The 25,404-nt window shown below is 45.8% G+C and overlaps 1 protein-coding gene across 3 annotated transcripts in view; it reads left to right on the plus strand.

The window, feature by feature from the left end:
* Nucleotides 1-446: 446 nt before the first annotated feature.
* The window catches only part of METTL24 (methyltransferase like 24), an 84,180-nt gene continuing 59,222 nt past the window's right edge, over nucleotides 447-25,404 (plus strand). Inside the window, exons 1-2 of one of the 3 annotated variants that reach the window (XM_048492844.1) lie at nucleotides 447-690; nucleotides 4,373-4,517. Coding sequence is in view for 2 of the 3 variants with exons in the window: in XM_048492824.1 (XP_048348781.1) it covers nucleotides 11,243-11,578 (336 nt within the window). In the remaining variant the exon portion in view is untranslated. Of the gene's footprint in view, nucleotides 691-4,372; nucleotides 4,518-5,794; nucleotides 5,839-11,088; nucleotides 11,579-25,404 lie in introns of those variants that run through there. The other 2 variants (XM_048492835.1, XM_048492824.1) reach the window with 2 other exon arrangements.

Genomic DNA, 25,404 nt, shown 5'->3' on the forward strand with positions numbered 1-25,404 from the left:
TACAGCAGAAGAGTGGACAAAAGCGCCTTGTCCTTTGCAAAGCCCGGGAGAAGCAAAGTTACATTTAAAGCTGTACCTACACAGTGGTGGATATTGCACCACTGCAGCATTAATTTACAGCTGGGTTTTTCTGTGTAGACAAGCCAATCCAATTGCAAAGGATTGCTGTAGATTAACAACTGCTCAGTATGCAGTGATGTGTGGATGCTGACAGATCCATTTCACATGGATGCAGCTCCTTATTCCTCCTCCTTTCCCATGATCACAACTTGCCACATCTGAGCTTGGCTTTTCCCAAGAACCTACCTTTAAATGTCCACATTGGCCTGCCCCTTCACAAGCATACCAGCCTCTCTCGGAGAGTGATTCACTCCTCCCCGTTCTTCCTTCTGGATGGCCCCTCCTCTCAGTTACGCTGCCTCCTGCTTATCAGCTATCCCAGGGCTTGGATATGATAGCCTGCCAGTCCTCAGTCTCTGCCTCTGCTTTTCCCTAGCCTGGGCTGATTTGGTGTTTATTATTTTGGTGATTATTACTTGCCCTTGTGCAGGATTCTCTGCCCCCACCCTGATTTCAATCCTGGCTTGCTGGTCGGTCTGGTTTACCCTGGCTTTTGTTGAGGCAGTGGAGACTCCATCTTCTTGGGCCCCAGGGTGGATTCCCCACCTGCATCTGACGTTGTAGTTCCAGGTAGGGGGGCCATGTTGGCGCAAGGGAGGCTACTGTGATCTCTGTCATTGGGGTGGGCCACTGGGAATGTGTCTCCTGTGTTGGCAGCGGAGGGTCTGGTCCCAAGTATGGCTTCTGTATCTCTCCAGGCTGGGGAAAGGAGGGGGAGGGGGGGGGAGAGAAGCTCTGTCAGACAATAGCCTGTCTTTATTCTGGGTTTTTTTTCCCTTGCAAAGAATCACTGTGCTAAACATGAGATGTTTCAGAACAAGCTCATGTTAGCAGCCACCTGTTAAAAACTCAGCCTTATGCTTGATATTTCCAAATCCTGATGAGTCTGTCCTGATTACTGAATATTGATATTCTTAGTGTGCAGTCCAGGAAGTTGATCAAAGCTGCTTGGGGACAGAGAAGAGATTTCAGTTAACTTCATTAAAATTCCATGTGTGAACAGAGATAACACTTTGAATGAGTTTGACAGATGCAGTTCAGCCTCAAGGGGCTAAAACTGGCAGGGCTTTTTAGGCAGATGGAGAGCTCCCTTGGAGAGCAGAGCACAGGGGCTTTTATTACATCCATACAAAGAAAGCAAGCACAAGTACTGCTCCTTTTTCCATTCTCAGCTTTGCATTTTTGCCAAATAATATACAGTGCAGTCTCAGGCGAAAAAAAGTTTATACGAGCAGCGCATTTTATAAATCATATACTTGGATTCCTGTCTTCCTTTTGTGATGTAGGGGTTAAAGTGTTGGATCAGGATCTGAGAGACCCACGCTCTCTCTCTCTCTCTCTCTCTCTCTCTCTCTCTCTCTCTCTCCCACCATGGGCTTAGGCCAATATCATGCAATCAAGATCCTTTGCTCAGCCATCAGTAGAACCAAGAGCTCAAAAGCAACGGAGGCAAACATTAACTTAGCAACACCAATAGCTGCGTCCCCAGCATCCCTGGAAATGTTGCTGCCACCCTCCAACCACAATGTGCTTTGCCATAACTGCATCCCTCCCACCTTAGCCATGGACAATCAGATCTGCACAGTGAACTGCTGGATACAGAAGAGTCACCATATGCTGAAAGCCACTGCAATTCAGCAACTTCTTGTATGAGGCATTCTTAGCATGCATCTTGGCTCTTTATGTTAATTGTACTGTTTTGTGTAGGCCTCCTTAAGCTCTGTTTGGTAATGTGTAAAGAAAAAACATTTTTAAAATAAGATTGTCAAGAGGACAGTTCCTATTATGCCATAAAGTCCAAGAGCTAATGTACAGCTTACATAGTCCACATGCCCGCCCATCTGGGACTTTTCTCAGACATGCTCTGGAACCTCTCCGCTGGGAACTTAACTCCTAGGTGTATGTGGGTTAAATTTGAGTGCACCTGCTCTTAACCACTATGCCACTGCTGAGGAGAGCCCACTATGAGCCCACTGCGCACATAAAAGTATTTTTCCCTTTCATCTCCTGCTTTAGTTTTTGGGCAGACTGATAACTGCTGTTTGTACTGCCAGTTGATGGCAAAATTCTCATAAGCACATTTCTGATACTTCATGAGAGATTCTGCCGCTTACTTGTAATGTAATGAGCAAAGAGAAAGCAGATAACTTGTACAGATGCCTTTGTGCCTGAGTTCCAGTGCTTGTATGCAACTCCTTCCTAAACTCAATTAAGCAACATGCCTACATTCTCATGCACACAAGTATTATTGACCACAACTAGTCATGATCACATTCTTTTCAACATTCAGCATTATGTGCAAAATGTATAGATGTTGGTGGTTATGTCCATTTTAGACTAACCAAACGAGATAAGGTGCAAGAGAAGTAGAAAGCAAAACAAGATTTATGTTACTAGTTTGAACTGTCTTGTTGACTTCCTTTGCAAGAAGAATTTTGCCCACCATGTCTGTATTGATGACTATAACAGTACACTTACAGTGCCATCATAAGCAATTCTAATCAGAATCCTGCTCAATGAGGCATACCCCCAGAAAACACAGTAATGGTGGAGTTCTAAGCAGAATCACATCCTTGTTAGCCCACTGACTTCAATGAACGTGGAAGCGTGCAACTTTGTTTAGGATTCTGTAGTAAAACAAAATCATAGACTTTGTCACTGTATTATTCAAAACCATTGTGATTTGTGATGGAGTCTACACAACAAGTGCTCTATGCCAGTAATCTTTACCCTTTTTTAAACCTGAGACCCACTGAGTTGAAAGTCTGTAACAGAAAAAGAGAATAATAAACACACACATCCAATATTAAGAAAAGGGCCACGGATATTAAGTAGAGTTGCCAGCTCAGTCTGGGTTAGGAAACACGTGGAGATTGTGGGATGGAGCATGAGGAGGCAGGTGTTTGGGGAGGGGAGGGACTTTAATGGTGTATAATGCCATAGAGTCCACCTTCCCAAGCAGCTATTTTCTTCAGGTGAACTAATTTCTGGAGACTGACTATAATCCCAGGAAATCTCCAGCCACTACCTGGAGGTTGGCAACCCCAGTAGCAGCTAAACCCCTCCAGATGAAGTACAATGTACAAGTAAAGGAAAAGGAAAATTACTGTACTCCTGGCTGCTAGAAACAAAGCACTGAGGCATAGAAAGTACAATTTAATTATACAGTGCAAAGTGAAAGGTCAAACAATGATCAATGCTCCTCAGACGTAACTATGTACCATAGTCACTATGCTACAAAAACGGAATGAGTAAAGTGTTGCCTGGATTCAATTTGTCCTGGAGAGCTCCTGGGCTCACTTCCAAAAGTGTTAGGACAGTGTGTTTATATTTTCCTCAAGGGAGACTTATGTGGTACTAGTGGTAGCTGTCCACAGAATGAAACATGCAGATTCTTTGGATTCTCTTGGACAGTGTTTGTATGTACTGGCTGAAGGGATTTGAACCTGGGTCTCCTTATTCCTATTCAACACTTTCTGCTACACCACACTCACTGTCTGACTGACTGCTGCGATACAGCTGGTAGATATGATGCGTTTGAACTCTACGAAGTGCTTTATACATACCAAATTTTATTGTGATTTCTCACATTTAAAAAGACTTCATAGTCTTTCACTTTCAACTGTTAAAATTGTGTTGCTGTGGCTTTTGTCTACAAGCTGTGAGTGCACTAATTCATATTCTTTTGTGTCGCAGCTCTTTAAAGAAAAGTCACACAAGCAGGTTTTTCAGGCACATAAGAAGAGCCCTGCTGGATCAAACCAGTTGTCCAGTTAGTCCAGCGTACTGTTTCACACAGTGGCCAACAGCAGAGCCCTGAGGCAGAGGTTATCTCCTGGCACTGGTAGTCAGATATTTACTGTGTCTAAATATGAATGTTCCCTCACCATGGCAAGTAGATATTTATTTATTGATTGATTGATTTTCTATACTGCCCCATCCCCGGGGGGCTCTGGGCAGTGACCTATCCTCCATGAATTCCCATGTCAGACGACCTGTTGTTTTTCTTTCTACCTGTGGCAATTATGAACTAATCAGAATCTATCACTTAGGGCTGAGTTGCATGTTAGATAGGTACATATGTGATCGAAGCCCAATAGTTGTTTCCCCCAGTTTGGAAACAAATGTGGCCAGATGTGAGAAGCCGATATTACTTCCTGCTAACCACATATGTGACTTCCTGCTAACCATGGTGGCAAGTGCAATGTCATATAATGTGCTAAGAACCCCCACAACATGAATCTGTGTTTAGTATCCTGCTGCTCTGCATCACCTAACAGGATATGGCAACTTTAGCCGAGGCTACACCTTGAAAATAGTGTTGGGAAAGCACCTATTTCCTCCCTTGCTGACCCACAGGAACTACAAGAGAAAGTTGAGCCACCACTATTTTGCTGGTAAGTAAATAATAACTATTGCTGCAATGTAATCCTTTTAGAGTTTTGTTTGCAGACATTTGTTGAAATTTATGAAATGTTATATTACTATACTCTTTTCCACAAAAAGATGACAGTAAATTTGTATATCTATCTGCCATTTCCTGGACCTCCTTTATAGTAGAATCCTCCGCAGGGGTTCTAGTGCTAGGCACTAGGTAGGACCTCTGTGAAGAAATGGCTCCTCCCCCTCTTCTTCCCTTCTCCAAGCAGGTATCATAGATTTTGAGGACTTAAAAATGCTAGAGGGACATCAGGAAGAGCTACCTGACCTAGGGGTAAAAGATATGTAAACCCAGCCTGACACTGAGAGAGGGGTGGGCCTGGGGAACTGATAAAACTCCTGGGAACAGTGAGGGGAGGTCTCTTTTAGCTGGGCCACTGAAGGAAGCACAGGACGTGCCTGGACTCTGGAGAAAGCAGCCATTTTGGGGACCATGTGCTTGCCCAGGGAAATGACCCAGTCTTCCAGGCAACTAAAACATACTTGTAATAATTCTATTTTTAATAAATACTGTTCAACCTTAGATGTGGGGAACAGTTCTCTGTGCCACCTAGGTCTCTGCCATTGTGGATGCGCTATTGGAATAGGAGGGCACCAGGAGGAAGGCTAGCAGTTGGCAAGCAAATGTTCCTCTGGGGCATCCAATATGCCCTGTGGAACCCAGTAGAAGGGAACCAGGGGAAACTGAGGCTAGGCCTCAGAGTTGGAAAGGAGGCTGGGGAGCCCTGACCCTCCCCAGTGGGAAGTTCCTCAAATGGTCAGGTGATGGCAGCGGTTTACCCAGAAAGAGAAAACAAATCCTTTCCAGGGAAAGGTGGTAATCCCTGGTAGAGGCTTGGGGTGGAATAGGGCCTGCCAGGCAAAGCGGGCCTGTTCTGTCACAACCTCCATGGAGCATTGTACTTTAAAGAAGATCCAGGAAACAGCGGATTAATATACAAATTTACTGTCATCTTTTTGTAGAAAAGAGTATAGGCATTAATTGCTGCACATGACTTTTCCAGCTTACTCTCTCCCTTTTTATTATTCTGCTTAAACACTTTTTGCAATTGTAAAGATACATGGCAACACAGAAGACTTCATTGTACGAGCTTCAGTTTCTGAACCCAAAATTCTGTGTGCCCCCCTCCCCAAGACTTTTGGGAATGCATTTTGTTTGTTCTAGTTCATTGAACTAATTTCAAAGGCATTCTGACGGGTACATAATTTTCCTTTATCATCCCATGTAGGACGAAGACATCAAGTAATTGTGGAGTCTTCATAGAATTTATGCTACAAGTAATTATGATTTCTTTGCTGACTTCTGTGTGACCCTTTCTTTCTCTTAGATTGGCTTTGTCCTTTCTTACTTTAGGACAAAAGAGCTTTTGTCTGACTGAATTTATCTAGCAACTGTAACTGTTCAGCAAATGCTGTCTGCCAGGAGAATACGTGGGCATTAGGGCAGGCATTCCTTCCTTTCAGAAGCAAACACCTCACGGGAGCTGCCAGGCTTTGTTATACTGGCTGAACTGTAATTATAACCCTGAAAGATGGATGATTCTGTAACCATAATAACAACCACGGCCTTTGAACAAGATTCTCTGTTCCAGAAAAAAAGGGAAGGCGTAACACCACATTCTTCCCTTTTTTCCTCAATTTGCTTCTACAGGTGGGGGTTTGTATTAATTTTCTTTAAAGCCATTCTTAAGTTTTGCTGTACTGCATCACTTGCTTATTCTTTGCTGACCACCACATTGCCATGCGTTACAGCTGTCATAGGGGAAACCATTCAAAATATAACTGGCCTTGAAAATTAGCATTTTGACTGACATGCCTATTTTCCTGACTGGAAATCAAACTGGTGGGTCAGACTTTGGAATTCATTCTCTGGATCTCAGGAAGGAAGGTTAAAACCTCAGGTCTGTCAACCAGCCCATGTATGAGAGCCTCTTTTGAAACTTCTGTGCAAGAGGAACCCACACATTGTGGCTGTTCTGGGGAGTCAAGTGTTGTTTTCTATTAGCCACCCCCACTACAATGTTACTTTTAACTGTAAGATAATTCTGAAACTAAATAATGGACAATATATATTAACAGAAAAAGGTAGAGAGAAGGGAGAGGGTTTCCCTGTACTGGGAAGGCACATCAGAAACTCCATCAAACATGGTCAACCCCCCACTCCATCCCAGGATCACAATAGTTATGAAAAGTCCCCCAAAGTCCAAGAAAAGTCAATAGAAAAGGTGGAGAGGAAGAAAAACAGGGCAGGAGAGAAAGTGAAAAATGGACAGACCCCTTTGTCTGGACAGACAAAAATGGACAGACCCCTCAGGGGCTCACTGCTTAGAGCTGTGGTGGCAAACCTATGGCACTCTAGATGTTAATGGACTACAATTCCCATCACCCCCTGCCAGCAGGCTGATGAGAATTGTAGTCCCTGAACATCTGGAGTGCCATAGGTTCGTCACTACTGGCTTAGAGGGTTGGATCTTTCCCCACATTGCTAGGGAGAGAATGCCAGAGTGTCAGCCATATGACATAAAAAGAGATCCATCTTGTCCACGTGGTTAGTATCAAACTAGGAGTGCAGATTGAAGTCCCATTCAGTGATGAAACTCCCTGGCCCATTCTATCTAAGCTAAGCCTTGTAAAGGATTAATAAACACTGCAAGTTATTTGATAAATTAAAGGAAAGAAGAAAGCCTTTGGAAATGATTAACTTGGTTGTGCCTGCCCACATTTACAGCTTCCTTACGGAACAGTCCCAACTGGCATGAGAAAGTACCATCATTAGTTTGACAATTCAGTGTGACATCAGCAGGGTGACATCAGCCCATGAGTCTCATGATTTGGGATGCTGGATACCCAGGTTCCTTCCACACTAGGTGTTAGATCTTTCCTGGGTGCTAAAGAGAAGTAGGTTTCCAAGTCCCATTTCCATATAGCACCATGGTGGTTTTGTAACCTTTGGCTTTCCCCCCAGCTTCACTACAATCTCTTCTAAACCAGCTTTATTACAATCATTTTGCAGCGATCACAACAAAGCCATGCAGCTGCCTTAGTGACAGGAAAGTCTGGATTCAACATGCTTAGCATAAGCTTAAGCATTTACTGTCATTGTGCATGCACAACGAAATTTACAGCAGCATTCCTCGATGCACACAATTTCAGACTCATACATCATACTCATACAATTTCAGACTCATACATCATCCTCACTTCCCCCTTCCTCCACCCATCCCTACACAGCCCCAAACACATCAACAGGAAGCCGCAGAGTTTAGCATAGCCACAGCTCTGGAGTAGAAGCTGTCTCTAAACCTCTTTGTCCTAGATTTGATAGTCCTGTATCGTCTACCAGATGGTAACAGTTCAAAAAGAGAGTGTGCTGGATGAGACGGGTCCCTCAGAATATTTTGGGCTTTTTTAAGGCTTCGGGAATTATAGAGTTCTTCCAAGGAGGAGAGAGGGCAGCCGATAATCCTCTGTGCAATAGGAATCACTCTTTGGAGCGCCTTCCTATCTGCCACTGTGCAACTGGAGAACCATACACAGATGCAGTAGGTTAAGACACTCTCTATAGCACAGCGGTAAAAGGACACCAGGAGTTTTCCATCTTCCCCAATCCCACCTAAATTAGTACCATGTTCCCTTGTGTGCCACCAAAAAGCATTTTCACTTTAAAAAATCAGTAGTTTTGTAACCCTATGTCAATTACTAGTTTAAAAAATACTAAAAAGTGCTCAGGTGATGGGCAGAATGGCCACTGTGAGGGACAGGGTAGGGGGAAATGCAAAGAAACCTGGTGTGAGGATACTTTCCTCTGTGAATGTCTTTGCAATTGCAGCAGCAAGAGACCCATAAATCATGGGGAAATAACCCTAGCAATTCTGTGCAACAGTTATAACTTTGCTAAAAGTTAATATATTACTATTAAATAAATCTAATAATGGGCAGTAGATTTAGAGAGAGCTAGACAGAGGGTTACATGTCCTCTGTGGTTGGCAGTCCTTTGCTCAGCTTCAGCTGGTAAGATAGCTGGTTTCTTTCCTGGACAGCCAGAATTGGTCACAGTGATCACATCTGGATGAAGTCTTCTGAGCAGCCCCTGCTGTTTGTGCCTCCACCTTCAGAAGTGAGGCAGATGATCACCAGAGAAGAGCTTCTTTGCATCAGTATCTTGACTTTAGAATTCCCTTCCCACAGCCATTCACTTGGTATCTGTCCTGAGTAGCTTTAGTAGCTGGGTAAAAAATGTTTTTGCAATCAAGTGAACATTATTGTGACTGAACTCTTTTTGTGAGTTCTATCCTCTTACATCTAACTTCTATTCCTCATTGTGATGATGCTACAATATTTTACGATGCTAGAAAGCTGCTTACTTTACAGAGGATTGTTTTTATTTTGTCTTCACAACCCCCTTTGAGAAGTATGTTAGGCTGAGAGAGTGACTGGCTCCAGGGCAACCAGTAAACTTCATGGGAATAAGGATTTGAACCCAGGTCTCCCTCCACTGCACTATACACCCACTGTAGCTCTATGACTTGTAGAGGCACAACCATTTGTGCCTCTGGAAATCATTCCTCTGGGCCAAGTCCAAAATGGAAACAAGTACCCCTGCTTCTTCTCATCCTGGCCCATAAACAGTGTCTTGTTCCCCACGGGTAGCTGTCTCAACTCAGATATATACTCTAAACTGGCAGGCCCGGCCACGCATTGCTGTGGCAATTGTCCTTCTCATCACAGTCCGCAACCCACACAGATGTCCATGCAGGTCCAGTGATCCCCAGCATAGCCTTTTGGGGTGGTCAAATGGAATCCATCTTTCCCTTTTCAATGCACATTGTTATATGGTGGTGTCTTGTTTTTTTAGTATAAGGCAGGGGTCCCCAAACTACGGCCCGGGGGCCAAATGTGGCCCCCTGAAGGCATTTATCCGGCCCACCAGGCATGGCAGCGATGGCTCCATTCATGTGCAGTGGGGGCTCGAGGGAGAGGAGGAACTGGCCCCAACGGCCATTGATTGCAGTTACATGATGGCACCCCCAAATCTCCATGCATTTTCTGACCCAGAGTTGGAAACCTTACATGTGGCAACACCTGCTCCGCCCTTCCCTCTCGGCTACTCCATGTGTTGCTCTCAGGTTTTCTGTTCCGCCTCACTCCCATTGGCATCAGCAGGCTGGCGAATCGCTCGCTGGCTGCTAGGGAGGAAAGAACCCAGGAAGATACCTGATCCTGGGTTAGATGGAATGCTTCAGTGGGAAAGTTCTGCTTTTTTTTTTACAGGGGAAGGTATTCCACAGCCTCCCCAACAATATTTGGAGCCCACCCTGTACTTGACATACTTTGGTCACTGTTCTAAAAATAGACCATGACAGAAAGGCTGAAAGGTGAAATCGAACATTTTACAATCATTTGTGCATAGGAATTTGTTCATAGGTTTTTTTAGTCCGGCCCTCCAACAGTCTGAGGGACAGTGAACTGGCCCCCTGTTTAAAAAGTTTGGGGACCCCTGGTATAAGGTAACCCTTTCCATTCCACAACAGAACTGTCCAGAGTGCGAATCCCGCTGTCCATGAGGCTGGTTGACACACACAGCCCTGGCTTGGGTAAGGCAGAACTGGGGCAAGCAGGCTATCCCAGTCAGGCAGCAGAGGCAGGGTGGTGAAGCGCTCAGATCGAGGCCAGCTCCGTGGGTTTTTAAAGGGCCACATGCAAAAGAAGCGGAGCCAGTAGTGTTGGTTCGCCCCCACCCCGCAGATTTTCTTAGAAGAAAAAGGCAAACTCCAGCTGGCTTTTAGTAAAAGAGAGCTGTGGCGAATATGGGTAAGGAAGTGGGTAAGTGGTGGTTGGATGTGAGGGAGGGCAGAGTGAGGTGTGTGAGGATGAGCTGGATGTGTATTGTGTGGTAGCAGTGGGTGAGGCACAGAGAGTGAAAGTTACCTGCGTGTGTGTGTGTGTGGGGGGGGACCCTACCTGACGTCTCACATGGCAAAGTGTGTATGTGTTTCACTTCCACTCCTATTACCTGTTTACCTGTTAGATTTATATATAGAGAGATTGTTGCAAACATATTATAGGGTTCATGAGGCGGGCCTTGCTTTGAAAACAAATTCACCCCACGCACAACAGTCCAAGGATTAAGAAACGTATTTGTGTCATAAGCCCTGATGAGCCACAGTTCATTTCCTCAGACGATTGGTTTCTCTCTCTCTCTCTCCCCCCCCCCTCCATTTTCCGTCTCTGAAACTCTACAGATTGATTAACTATTATATGTAGTATCCTGGTGAGGGGGCTTGCAGTTTAGGCCACCTGCCCGCCCAGACTCTGTCCCTCCAAGGCAGCGCTCCACCCTTCCCACTCCGAAGCATGATCCACGAGAAACGGTTCAGGAGCCGGGCAAAAATCCCTCCCGCGTCCCTTGCCGGGAGTGGCCGAGAGGCGGCGGGTCGTCGGAGGTTTCCCTCCTTGGCGGCTGCAGCCGGAGGGGGCCGGGCCTCCCCTCGCCTCCCCTCCCGCCAGCCTCAAAGTTTGCCAGCGAACTGCAGCTGGACTCCGCGGGGCCTCCCTCAGCGCCTGTCCCGGCGTGTGCCCTTCGGCGAGACACGTGTCCGGACGCGGCGGCAGCAACAGCAGCACGGAGAGCCGCCCACCGCCTGCCCGGGGGTTTGGGGTTCCCAAGGTGGCTGCTGTCAGGATGAGCCTCGCTGCCCCCTGCTGCGCGGCCAAGGAGAGGCGACCGGGCAAGGGCTGCGCTTTCCGCCTCTGCCTGCTCTCGGCCACGCTCCTCCTGTGCCTGCAGCTGCTACTCAGGCGCTCCTGGGACTCCGCCGACGCCGAGCTCGACGGAGCGGACACCGGAGCGGACAAGCCCGCTGCCGGCCGCAGCCGAGTCGAGAAGGCCAACAAGGCGGAGGCTGCTGCGGCCAGCAGGAGGAGGCGAGTTACCTACGTGCGAAGCAGCCGCCGGGGGAGCGCCGTAGGCCCCACCTGTTGCCTCCAGGCGGCGCTGCCGCGCACCAGCCGCAAGAAGGTGAGGAGGTGGCGCCGCGTGGGGATTGACGGCTCTTCTTGCCTCCTATGGACAGCTTGTGGGGGTTTGGAGTTGGCCTTCCGTGCCTTCAGGTTCAGCTGGCATCGGCAACCAGGCTGTCCAAGAGTGCCTCTGCAAGCGTGTGCTTGACTCTTGGACCCTGAGACGACAGTTCATGCGTTTCGATTAAGCTTGTGCTGACAGCCTTTCGAAGCTGTGCGGTAGCCTATGTCGCCTGTGCAGAGGTGAAGCTACAGGGGGGCCAGGGAGTGCGCATTGCACCAGGTGTGTGCCTGTGGGGGGACGTAAAAAATCAGGCTTGTAGTTTTTGTATTTTTAGTGTTTTTTCAGTTTTTGGCCTGTGGGGGCGAAGTTTTTAGGCTAGTCGCGCCAAACTTTCAGAGTACCTTTAGGAGACTCTCCTGATGATACCACGCAGGTTTGGTGAGGTTTGGTTCAGGGGGTCCAAAGTTATGGATCCTCAAAGGTGTAGCCCCCATCTTCTATTAGCTCCCATTGGAAACAATGGGGGATGGGGGCACCCACTTTGGGAGTCCATAACTTTGGACCCCTGAACCAAACTTTACCAAACATGGGTGGTATCATCAGGAGAGTCTCCTAAAGATATCCTGAAATTTTGGTGCTGCTATCCTAAGAACTGCACCACCCACAGGCCAAAAACCGGAAAAAACTTGAAAAATACAGCAAACAAATGAACATGGGGGGGGGGGGGGGGGGGGGCAAAACTCAGATTTTGCACTGGCCTCCATTTTCCCTAACTACGCCTCTGCACCTGTGCTGCTGGCTGTAGCAAAAGTGGGAGGGGGTTACTTGAAGTAAGGGCCATAGGTTACCTTCCATGAAGGCTTCTTCAGGAAAAAAGGGACATCTGCTGAGCTTGCTTTTTATACCCTTGGCCAACCATGCACTGAGATGTTTAATGGGGCTGCCGAGGTCCGCATCAAACTTTCTGAAATGAAAAGGGAAGCTGTAAGGTCTCAAGGAGAGTTTCTGAGAACTGCTGAATTGGCAGAAATATGGGATACAAGAGAAAAACATTCTGAAATAAGGGGCATTTCTTCCGTAATAAACGTAAGGCACTTTCAGTCCAATGTTACATATTTATACTCGGAAGTAAAGTATTCTGTGTCCTGAGAGGTTTAACTTCAGGTCAGTTTGCATAGAAAATTGGCTTTAGTATGAAGTAAGTAAGCCCTGCTGAAAGGAGTGGGACGTAGAATTGCATGGCACAAGTTCTAGGCTGTTGACTTGGTTCAGTTGTAGACTAGCATTGCTATATCTTGTTGTTGTGCATGTGGTGTGTATTTGTGTACAATGAGGTTCAGTTTGGCTTGGGAATGTGTACCTGTTGCTGAATGGGCTGCGTGCAAGGTTCACTGACCCAAAGAGGTCACAACAGGCACAGTAGACTGTAGGCTGAAAGTGTGGCCCTATTTTGAACGATCCTGGTTGAAGTAGTACAAGACTGTTGTGACTCTAAAAGAGCAGAGTTCAGATCTGGTTTATTGACTCCAAGCATTTGAGCCTGGCTCAGTTTAAAACTGCAGTAGAGCCAATTAAAACTGGAGGGTTTTTTTCTGAGTGAACTGGATCCAGCTGCAAAGATGTGAACTAGACCTAACTATCCGTGTACTTCCGGGAAAGGTTTCCGGATTTGAGTTCTGAATCTTGCCATCAAGTCTCTTTTGGATTATTACTCTGAAACAATAGTTGGTGACATTAACTGTCTTTTGAAAATGCAGCAGACGTTCCCTGAAGTAGTGCTGAAGGAAAAGCTGTGCAGCCTTTAATTTCAAATGGCTTATTTTATTACTCCTTTTCTTCCTTTAATCCCAATGAAGTCTTTTAAAAAGCCCAAAATTACATGAATGGTAATAGCATGTCTCAGCAGTAGTACTTTGCTGGTCCCCCCCCCCCCCCCAAAAAAAAAAAAATGGATGCTTGTGAATCTTTTTTTGGTTTTGTTTAAAATGAGAGGAAAAGATGCAGTTGTAGTTTGAAAGTTAAGAAAAAAACGAAACATACTTTCTTGTTCTTTTAGGAAAACAGTAGCATAGCCAGCAAGGTTTTCAAAGGTTGTGCACATAATGGAAAAGTAAGGAGTTCCCCCCCCCCCACCCCGTTTCAGCATATACAGATTTTGTAGAAGTGCTCTGTTTTTCTCACACTGTGCTCAAACTTATTTATGCTGAGAACACTAACAGAATTGGAGTGGCCAGGTACTGTGACTTTAGGCCACTGGCACCTGCAAGGATAACTAAGAAAAACCTTGGGGAGTTCTTCCTCAAATATTGTCCAATTAAAAGAGCAGACTGAGAGATTTTCGTGTTTGCAATAAAAAGCTGCTGTTTTATTGAAAGTTGTTTTCAACACTAAACAATCGAATCCCAGGAGCACCAGCCTCATCCTGGTATAAAAGTGAAACAATCCCGGACTTTAAATATTATACAGGAAGCCTACATTTATTTTCAAAGCAACCAAGCAAGGGGGAAAAGTACTGATCTTTTCATTATATCTTAAAGCACTTTCATTTGCAGTTAATAGACCAGAAAGTACTGATTATAACATGGTTCAGGATAGCGATGTCTCTAGCAAGCTTACTAGGTTAATGATTGCACAGCATAGCCTTGATCTTTGCTTACTTACCTTACAAAATTAGTCTTGCTTCCTGAGTTCTTGATCAGCATCTGGGGAATGTTATCTTTCAGAAAGGCATTACAGCTGACGTGCTTTAATTATAATCACCTAGCAAAATGTCATCAAATTTGACAAGCTGTGGATGGTTGAGTGCCGTTGCTTCCCCCACCGATGTTCCTTCTTTCTTCGCCCTCTTCTCTGTCTGTTTTCTGCAGCCCACTTCTTGGATCTGGCTTCTCTAGCCTGAATCCCACATGAAGAGGTTCACAATAACTCCCAAAGGGCATGCAAAGCTCAGAAGGGGAAGAGGAGGATGTCATGCCCAGTGTGTGCATTAACAATGGCCCTCCCAGCATCGGTGCCATTCAGCAGATCACCCACTGTGCCAAGGATGCCCCCTCACCACTCCTCATGGTGGGCTGTTGGATGGGGCCATGCAGTGTCTCAGTCAGGTACTTCAGCAGCCTACGTACCTATCTTTTCCCCACATTCCTGGTGATGGCATGGTGCCCAGCTGCACCAGAGGCTGATAGCTCTTCCATCCACTGCTGACCCCTGGAGAAGGCATTCCACCACTCTCAATGGTTATCTAGCTACTCACATTTGATCGCTGCCCCCATGGATTATAGGGGTGGTGGTAGGCTGAGACAGGCATGAGCCCCATGCCCGGGGACTTGGCAAGGGGCCAGCATCCCTAGTATCACCTGGGAAATCAGCAGTCATGACACCTAGCTCAGGGGGGTTGGAGCTTCCCTTCTCTCCCGTTTTCTCAGTCTCCACCACCCAACTTTGCTGTCATCTGACAATGTCAAATCTACCTATTGCATGGGTTAGAGTAGACCTCAGCAGTAGGCTGCAGTGACTCCAAGTTGCCCATTGACTGCAGCATGACTGACCTGGCTGTCTCAGTTCACTTTGCTGGGGTTAGGTCATGAAGGTGGTTTATGGCATCCTCTGTAAATGTCAGAGAGAATGGCTTGGGAAACAGGGAATGGACCATCAGGCCAAGAGATAATTCCTCCTGTAATGGCACCAGCTGCCCTAGTGTCTTCTCACCTTTGCTAGCCCCTGCCTCTGCCACCCATGGGCCAGGTAGTTGCAGAACCCCTGTAACTTCCTACTCAATATCTCGAATTCATATGTGCCTGCTATTACAGGTGGTATCACCACTCTCATGATGATCTCCGCTCTGGGCAACCTTTATCCACTGCCTGAGGAACAAACTCAGCCATGAGGACGTGCACCCATTTCTGAGCACATCCAAAGAAGTATTTTCAGTGCTTTAGAGTGGACAGCTGTCAGAGTGGTTTGGCCCAGGGTTGAGATCTGCTGTGCTGCCACAGAGCTGTGCAGGTGCAGAACCCCTCCTGTTGGTCGTGGGGGCTATTCTTGCTTGATCCACCACCAACCCATACAGCAGCAGCTTCTCTGCCTTGGTCCAGTTTGGCTGGTGGTAACCATCACTGCCACCAGTTGATATCATTACCATGAGACCACACACTGGGGGATCAGGGGTGAGCCCCTGGTCCCACCCTGTCCCCCGGTTTCCATGATGGCCACCTGCTGTCAGGAGGCAGAGTTCTCACTACTAGACATGCATGGTCATTGAGCAGTTATTTGGGCAGCTGAAGATGTGATTCTGTTGCCTCCACCACATGGATGGGTGCCAGGCAACTCAGTTCCTGGCGGTTGCCAAACTCTTTGCATTATGTGCTATGGTTCACAACCTGGCCATGGACCACTGCTTGCCTCTCTACCCTTTCTAGGAGCCGTTGCAGGTGGGCCCTGGATCAGGACAGGGAAACTGCAGAGTTAGAAGAGGTGGCAGCAAAGGGTACTTATTGAGCATCAGTAGATTCACTAACGGGGGATTTCACGCCGCCGGTGTGGGAGGGGGTCTCATTGGCACCGACCCCCTCAGTTCGCAGCCTGGGGGTCCACCTGGATTCGTCTCTTTCGATGGAGACCCAGGTGGCCCAAGTAACCCGGGTTGCCTTTTTCCATCTTCGGCAGGCCCAGCGGCTGGCCCCCTTCCTCTCCCAGGTGGATCTGGCCACGGTGATCCGTGCGACGGTCACCTCCAGACTAGACTATTGCAACTCGCTCTACGCAGGCCTGCCCTTGAGGTTGATTCGGAAATTGAAACTGGTCCAGCATGCGGTGGCTCGTCTGCTCATGGGAGGTGCCATCAGAGACCATATCATGCCCGTGTTGCGCCGCCTGCACTGGCTCCCAGTTGAGTTCCGAATCATCTTCAAGGTATTGGTGTTAACCTTTAAGGCCTTACGCGGTCTGGGACCTTCGTACCTAAGGGACCGTCTGGCCCCATATGTCCCACGTCGGTCTCTGCGTTCGGTAGAGGCCAACTTGCTGGAGATTCCCGCCCCCTCCATGATGCGGTTGGCCTCTACCAGGGCCAGGGCTTTCACGGCCCTGGCCCCTGCCTGGTGGAATGCTCTCCCTCCAGTTGTCCGGGCCCTGCGGGACCTAAATGAATTCCGCAGGGCCTGTAAGACTGAGCTATTCCGCCGGGCCTTTGGGGAGGCCGGCTGCTGATTATGCCCGTTAACAGCTTGGACCCACTGTTCCCCCTCTCAGAGGAGTTTAAATGGTCATACGCCATCTGTATTTTAAATGGTTAAGAACTTAAGCACTGCATTTTAATATTTAATATTTAATATTGTATTTTATCCTTCCACTTGTTTGTATTAATGTTGTAAACCGCCCTGAGCCCCTCGGGGGAGGGCGGTATATAAGTGGAACAAATAAATAAAATAAATAAATAACACATCTGGTTCAGCTGCCCCGGATGCCTTTTATGCCCCTGGGCCCCTACCACTCCAGGGGAGGTATGATGTGGAAGGATAGTGGATGCCCACTGACCCAAGTTGTATCCCCTTTGTTTCAGAAAAGAGCACCTGTCAACCCCCTCCTCCTCCAATGCATGTTGCTACACTGAATTCAGACAGTGGGCGATAGACTCTTTGTGAAAGGTGACCCTTCTTAGTAATGCCTCCTCATTTTGGCATCCGTTCACCCTAATGGGTGCTGCCTAGCCAAAGGGAGAGGGTTGGAATGGGAGGTGCCCCAAAGAGCTTAGTGCAGCACTATCTCAAATGTCTCCTGGAGACATGCTGCCAGATGACAAACGGAAATGGGCATGGAGGCAGACAGAGGAATTTTCAAAGTCTTTCTCCAGAGTTCAGCATCCCGCTTTTACACATTATTTTTGGTTCCCTTGAAAAGAGGAGGGGGCTTCATTGACTTCAGAGCTAGGAATTCCCACGAATAGAGAAGAGAAAATATTCAATGCCTTGGACAATTGTTTCTGAGAATGGCTCCCTCCCCGAGAATGGCTCCCCCCCCCCGAGCAATCTCTGTGAGCCTACCTCACTGTCTGTGGGTTCTCTTAGCTCTAAGGGCACTGGGCCCTAGGATGAAAAGTAGGCAGTTGAAAACTGGCAGAGTACCCATTTGAAGGGTGTTAACTGTTAGGGTGGCATTTTATCCAGTATGGGCAGTTGCTGAATGACAGCCTCTCAATATTAGGGTGGCTGGAATCCTTTCCTAACACACTGGTAGTTCTTGTCAACCCCCCTCCCAATTTTCTGCACAGCTGAGAAGACTCATAGAGGTCCTTCCCAATGTGCCACAAATCCTAGACCTGTCTGCTCACCTTTGATCTGAGCTTTTACTGTGTCTCTGCTGAGAAGTTTTGGCCCCTGTACACTGATAGCACCCCCACACTGCAGGAGCTTCTGGCCCTTTCTGCACATCTAGCCGAGGTCCCTCCACTCCATGTCAGGGAGACTTTCCACACTGATGAGCAGCTCATTTGGATCAGGAGCTCCATCTGATCCACAGTCAGCTTTCAATATCTGTGGCACCAATAAGGCTCCATCTCCCCCACCAGCATCATCACCTCCAGACAGAATAAAAGACACAGTTGGGGGATGACTGAAATACTAACTGGAGTAGTAACGATTGTGTTACTTAAGATCAAATTTGGCCAAAAAATGTAGTTCTTTGTATTGTCGAAGGCTTTCATGGCTGAAATCACTGGGGTGGTCTGTGTAAGGAACCTCGAAGGACCAGAAATCAAGTAACTTTGAAGAGTTCTTTATTTCATAAACTTCAGGAAACACAATACACGGAATGCAGATTCTGAGCTTTCCCAAAACAGGTTGCCTCTTTTACGGGCAAAACGGCTCCTCCCCGAACTCCCAACTAGAATTCCCACGACAGAAAAAAGGCAAGCTTCAAACATATATGATAACCGCAGACAGCAAAGTTAACTAACACTGCCATCCTGGGCAAAGAGCCCAGACCGAGGAATGTTCCAAGGCCAGACAGGCTGAACAGAAACACATATCAACCCACAACCTTACACTCTGCCTCCTCAAAGAAAGCTTCCCCCCCACCTGGTTTAGCGGGAAAAGATTTATGAAAAGCAGAGATCAGGGAGGGGGCATCAATATTTTCCACATATTGATTATGGCCTGAAGGGTATCCCACCCATGAAACTAAGTATTGCAAGCGCTTGTGAGAATAGCGGGAGTCCAGAATGGCATCGATCTCATAATGCTTGTGGCCGTCAATAATCACTGGTGGGGGTGCCTCCGTTGGGTCGTGCCAGGCATCGGAATCTGGAGCCCGCTTGAGTAAGCTAGAATGAAAAACAGGGTGAATGTTACTTAACGAGTTGGGCAACTCTAAACGAGCAGTCACATCATTGATCACGTTGGTGATCCGGAAGGGCCCTATGAATTTCTTGCCCAGCTTGGAATATTTATGCACATCTCTAAGATTTTTTGTGGACAAGTAAACCCATGCCCCAATCTGCAAAGGAAAATCAGAACGATGTTTGTCTGCTTGAGTTTTTTGTGCCTCTTGAGCTTGTGCCAGCGAAGAGGATACCGACTTCCAGCCTTCAGCTAATGACCGGATCCATTCACCAAAGTCCGGGGGCTGCAACACCTGGTCTGGGAGGTGAGGCAGGGGAGGGTAAGAACGACCTGACACCACTTCAAAGGGGTTTTTGTTGGTACTACTGTGAACGGCGTTGTTATAGGCGTATTCGGCAAAGGGCAGTAATTCCGACCAGTTATCTTGATGATAATTGGTGTAGCAACGTAGGTACTGTTCCAGAGTTCTGTTGGTCTGTTCCGTCTGGCCATCACTTTGCACGTGGTACGGGGCAGCGACCGCTGAGGTGGTTCCCAAAATCTCCAGGAATGCCTTCCAAAACTTAGATATGAACTGGGGGCCGCGGTCGGAAATCATCTTTTCAGGGGAGGAGTGCAAACGGTAGATATGTTGAATAAACAACCTAGCCAATTTAGGGGCCGACGGAATGGTGGAGCATGGAACAAAATGCGCCTGCTTCGAAAAGAGATCCACCACTACCCACAAAACGGTATTCCCATGGCTTTCCGGGAGGTCTGTGATAAAATCCATAGAGATTATTTGCCAGGGTTTGGATGCTGCAGGGATGGGATGCAACAATCCATGAGGTTTCCCCGAGATAGACTTGGCTTTCGCACACGTTGGACAACCTCTAATATATGCTTCAATGTCTTTGCGCATAGTGCGCCACCAAAATTGACGCCGAAGTAAGTGGAGCGTTTTTAAAAATGTAAGGAACCTCGAAGGACCAGAAATCAAGTAACTTTGAAGAGTTCTTTATTTCATAAACTTCAGGAAACACAATACACGGAATGCAGATTCTGAGCTTTCCCAAAACAGGTTGCCTCTTTTACGGACAAAACGGCTCCTCCCCGAACTCCCAACTAGAATTCCCACGACAGAAAAAAGGCAAGCTTCAAACGTATATGATAAGCGCAGACAGCAAGGTTAACTAACACTGCCATCCTGGGCAAAGAGCCCAGACCGAGGAATGTTCCAAGGCCAGACTGGCTGAACAGAAACACATATCAACCCACAACCTTACAGTCTGTGGTTTCCAGGCTGTATGGCCGTGTTCTAGTAGCATTTTTTCTTGAAGTTTTGCCTGCATCTGCGGCTAGCATCTTCAGAGGATCCTCTGAAGATACCAGCTGCAGATGCAAGCGAAACGTCAGGAGAATATGCAACTGAAGGGACAAGGAGAAAACCCCCCAAAATGACCAGGGGAAAGGAGGTGTGTGAAATGCTTTCATAGAAAACCTTTCCAAGACACAAGGTTTGACCTCTGGGAAAATCTGGTAAGTTGTACATGTGGAAAAGGTCTTTTATGCAGTCTGAACTTATTTGTGCCCCTCCCCACAAGGCACAAGCAAGAGTAGAGTAATGAGAACCTTTGTGTAAATGTACTGAAGGCCTTGAATACCAGAGGAATAAATGCTGTGATTTTGATCTACTCTTGTGGCAGTAATTCAGTTGCATTTTTAAAGCAGACACTTGAACAGATTCCAGCTTAATTTACAGCACCTTGCAGCAAGATCAGTTGAACGCTGCATTATTGTGCATTCTTCACGTGCATTGATGAATACTCAATGGCATAACAATGTTTGAATATTTTTTCTTGTTTCGTAGCTACCACAGAATTGTCAGTTTCTCCTTAAATGTCGCACTGGAAAAGGGAGTCTCTCCCTCAAGAATTTTCAGAAGCAGCAATAGATGAGGTAGCTGCGGTAACATGGTTCTGATGGATGGGAAATGCAGAGTGAAGCCATAAGGTTTTTCTTTTTTTGCTCTGTGTAAGGTTTTTAAATTTTTTTTGGATGTTTCTTCCTTCTCATTCTCTGAGGCCACGAGCAGAAAGATGCCTTCCTGGCCTGCAGGGGGGAGGGAAAGAGGGAACAGGTGGCCAAAATGAATCACCCACACGACTCAGGCAAATGGCGTCCATGGAAAATGCCCCCTCCTGCTCTCCCCCAGTACACCTCTGGGAAGGATCCAAGGATAAAGCCTTCAGGGTAGTTGTGTCCTGACTAACCAGGGTGTCTACTCTGATGTTTTGTAAAACCCGAGAAGACAATTGTGTCTTCTCAAGCTTTTAATAGATAAATTATATGGTGGTTTTCTTCTTTTATTTATGTCTTAATGTAGGGCTTGCTTCAATGTTTTTAAACTTAAATTTGTAGCTTTTCGTTTCTTTTAAAACTCCTATTGTTATCCCACCTTGGGCTGAAAGGTGGGATGGATATTCTTAAAAAAATGTGTAACAACCCATTGCGAAACTTTAAAGTATTTGTCCTTTTACTAGAGTTTAGATAATGCAGGTATGCTACCATGAGTAGATCAAGAAAGTTTTGGACCGTGTATGGGTGATTCTTTATCCCATGGAATTCCCTAATTTTCATTCAACGCTGGGTTACGTCCTGTGCAAGCTTACTGGGAGTAAGCCTCTCAAAAAAGTGAGACTAATATCTTTGTAAAGATGCATATGATTGCACTGAAAGTATAGCAACCATCTACATATTTTATTTATTCATTTCCAATCCAGGCTGTCTTTCATCTAACAAAATTAAATTTTTCTTGAAGCTAAGAGAATTCTGATACAGGGAAGGTATTGCCTGTAGCTACAGTGTATAATTAGAAATCCCCTGCTACTTAGATGCTTAAGATTTTATTGTACAGCAGGGAAATTTGCTCTTCACAGCAAATATTTCTACATCAAAGACTTTTTTTTTGCTTTGAGAATGATAATGCTGTTCTGTGCTCTTGATATATATATATCTTAAATACATGTATATTTCTTTTAAAGTATTTAGAAGCAGGTATTTTTTGGATTCAGGTTCAATAGACTTGAATCCCCATACCAATATGGGTTTTTAAATTTTTTTTATATCCAAATATTTTGGGGCCTATTAAGCCCTAAGGAAAATATTTGTGGCTCTATTGGAAATAGGTTTTTTTTAAAGGTAGAGCTACCAAATTTGCCATGTAGCTTCAAGTGATTCTCCTTAAAAGAACTCCCAGTGAAGATTTGGTGAGTGGGTCTAATTTTATGGGCTTCCAAGGAAGGTGCCCCTCATCCATTCTCCATTGTTTCCCATGGAGAAAAAAATGGGCCCCCATAAAATTCGACCCCTTGACCCAATTTTCACCAAACTTGGGGGTTCTTGTAAGGAGGGTCACCAGCAACTACATTGCAAATTTGGTACCTGCTTCAAAAAACCACTCTGCCCGAGTCCAGCAAAGATTTCCCAATAGTTTCTTTTGCTGGGAAAAATTTCTCTCAGTTCTGACATAGCTTAATGGGTGCTCTTTTGGGGGCTCTCAGTCAGTTTTTTACTCCTTGAACAAGAGGCAATTGTATGTTGTCCCAACAAGGGGCTTTCAAGCAAGTGAGAAGCTGAGTTGGTTGGTCATTGAAGTCTACAGAGTCTTTCTTGGTGATCTCTCTTCCAAGCACCAACTGCTTAGTATCTGAGATCTGACAAGATCAGACAATACTCTGCTGCCTTTCTTCCCCAAGCTACAAAATACTAAAAGCTAAAAGAAAAGTTTCTTGCTAGTTAAATGCAGCTAAATGCTTCAGAACATCTCCTCACCTTGGGAAATACATTTCAATAATTAGGACCATCAGTCATTTATTGATTTTTAAACCTTTTTTTCCTGTAACTTGACACTTTACAGAAAAGCAAGAAAAAGAAGGGTCCCTGTCCTGAGGATCTTACAACATAAAGAGCTCTATCCAGGGGCTGGGGGTGAATCTGTGGTGGAAGCGGCACGCAGCTGCTTCAGCAGATTTACCCTTCCCAGGGCACTTACCCTGGCAGAGGGGTGATTTTGCAGGCATACGGCCTCCACCGCATCCTCCATCCTGGTGTTGGGGTGCAGCACCAGATGTGGCACCAGTGTCCCTGTGCTGGCGGAGTGGGGGTGGGCTGGGGGCGTGGCTGGGGAGGAGTAAACTTTAGTGGGCTCCTCCCCGGCCATTTGCAGTGTTATGCTGGCAGCTGTGAATTTAGACAATGCTCCCTTTTTGGGCAGCACAAGTCTATTGAATGCCACAGAGGCTTCTTGGCAGCAGGAAGAATTTTTCACTTTTTGAACCTCCCCACACCGCTGGGAAGCCTCTTTGGGGGTGGCAGCCAGGCTTGGATGGAGCAGCCCATCAGCAGGTGACAGTATGAGAAAAGAACGGTGAATGTGAAGGCAAGCAGGAGAAGAATATATGTTTCATCATGGAAGGGGGACTAAGGGATAGTGCCAAAGGATTCATGGAAAAGGTGCATTTTGAGAAGAGTCACTTCATGCTGGTATTTTGGGATGGAGTTCCAGGCATAACTGGCAATAGGTGAGAGTGTAGGAACTTGAGGAGTAAAGGATCATGAGCTGGACATGAGGGTAAAAATTAAATGTCTGTGTTGAAGTTTATTGCAGAATGGAAGGCAGAGTCAGGGTTTAAGGAGGGACATCACATTGTCAGAACAATCAGCTGGATTATTTTGCTTGCAGAGTGCTGGAAGCAGGTTATTAAACTTTTTTTGAAGCAATTAATTCTTTAAAAGTTTTGAATGTTTACATAATTTTTAAATCTTCATCTTTATTAAAGAAACACACTAAAAAGCTCAAAAATTAAACAAGAATGCTTTTACATTTTAGTTCCACCTTCTCAATATGCCTTCATCAGCTAAAATTAGCTTGCATCAATAGCCATATTGGTCTTCCAGTTAAAAAGTGATTAATGCTGTGCATATAAAAATCGTCCCTAAAATCTCCTAACAAAGGTTGCTCATTTGATAGATTCTGTGTGGTGTGGAAATGGGCTAAAAAGTTAACTAAACCAAATAAAATATGCAAAACAAAATCCTGACATTAACTGGATTTCTGTACACAGTTACCAGATGTTCAGTGTCAGCTGGATTCACTCAAAAAGGTCTTTAATTTCAAAAGCCTATAGATGTTTCCAAATTGCTAGTTTTAAGCTTTTTGACACCCTGGAGGGCCTCATGGTTTTAAAAAATTGTGGGTATATTTTCAGGCATTTGAGTTTGAGAGGGGTATCTTTGTGTTATAGTATACCTAGGATATTCATGGTAGTACTCTCTAGAGTCCTGAAAGGCTCCTAAGTAGACCTGACAATCTGGCAACTGAATGGATGGTATACTTTGAGGGTTGGAGACATATGTCTCCAAGCCCCTGATTTCACTAATTAATAATAGAAAACATCTGGTTAATTTGGGTAGGAGTTCTGTGTTAAGCTCCTCATTTGCAAAATGGCCTGCTTAAATTCAAGCACTAATTCTAAAAGTGTGCTTCCTTTGAGCAAATGTTTGTGTCCGGCAAAAGAAATTGAAAGGTGGGTGATTTTGATCTTTAATGGAACAGAGTAGTCCAGCTCCAGCATCCTTAAAGAATAGCTACTCTGCTCAGGTCACCTCAGTGTAGTGTCCAGCTCTGGATTTGAAGAGTGAGTTTTCAGCTCAGAGTCCCTGATGTCGGTTGCCAGAGACCAGAGCGCAGCTTGCAGAAAGTAATGCTCAACTGACCTGGCAAAATTGGAAGGTCAGACCTCTAATTTTTATCTCAGGCTTTATACCAATCCAGAGGATTTATAATGCCTGCCAATCACAGGAATCTTACATCCTGTTTCCTGAGGTGATTGAAGAAGCTCTGAGATTTCAGCATACAGAGTCCGAACATGGTCCCAGATGCAGACCATGAACTTCCTGGTTCAGGTCCCTGATACTTTGCACTGTTGACATTTAGATTGTAATCCCTGTGGAGGCAGAAATCTGTATCTTCAACCTGTAATGTAGCTTTTGTAATTACAGCCTCATGTACATAATAATCAAATAATGATAAGCATTAGGTATATTTCTGATAACTTGTTATGTATGCATTATTTATTAATATTGAATCATTAATATTCCATATTTTGAAGGCTTGGAGTGAATAAGCATACTTATGTTTCATTAAAGACTGCTGTGCACAATAAATTAAAATGGCGGGGGGGGGAGGGGGAACCTTGCTCTCAAAAGACCTTCTCCTCCTCTAATTCTTTGCCTCTAAATTAGTGCCTGAATGAAAAGGTTTTGCATTGCTGCATGGAGATTTGGACATCGACAATTTGCATGTGACATTGTTATGCTTCCGAATGAATGTGTTTAATTATTAAAAGGTTACTCTCACACTGGAATGTCTAATATCAGTGGAACAGAAAACCTTTGCCCCAGTTTGGAGAAGAAGATCTTTGTGGGGAAGCTGGCTTCCAC

The sequence above is a fragment of the Sphaerodactylus townsendi genome, linkage group LG01 (assembly GCF_021028975.2).
Source record: "Sphaerodactylus townsendi isolate TG3544 linkage group LG01, MPM_Stown_v2.3, whole genome shotgun sequence".
In the NCBI taxonomy this organism is placed as follows: Eukaryota; Metazoa; Chordata; class Lepidosauria; order Squamata; family Sphaerodactylidae; genus Sphaerodactylus; species Sphaerodactylus townsendi.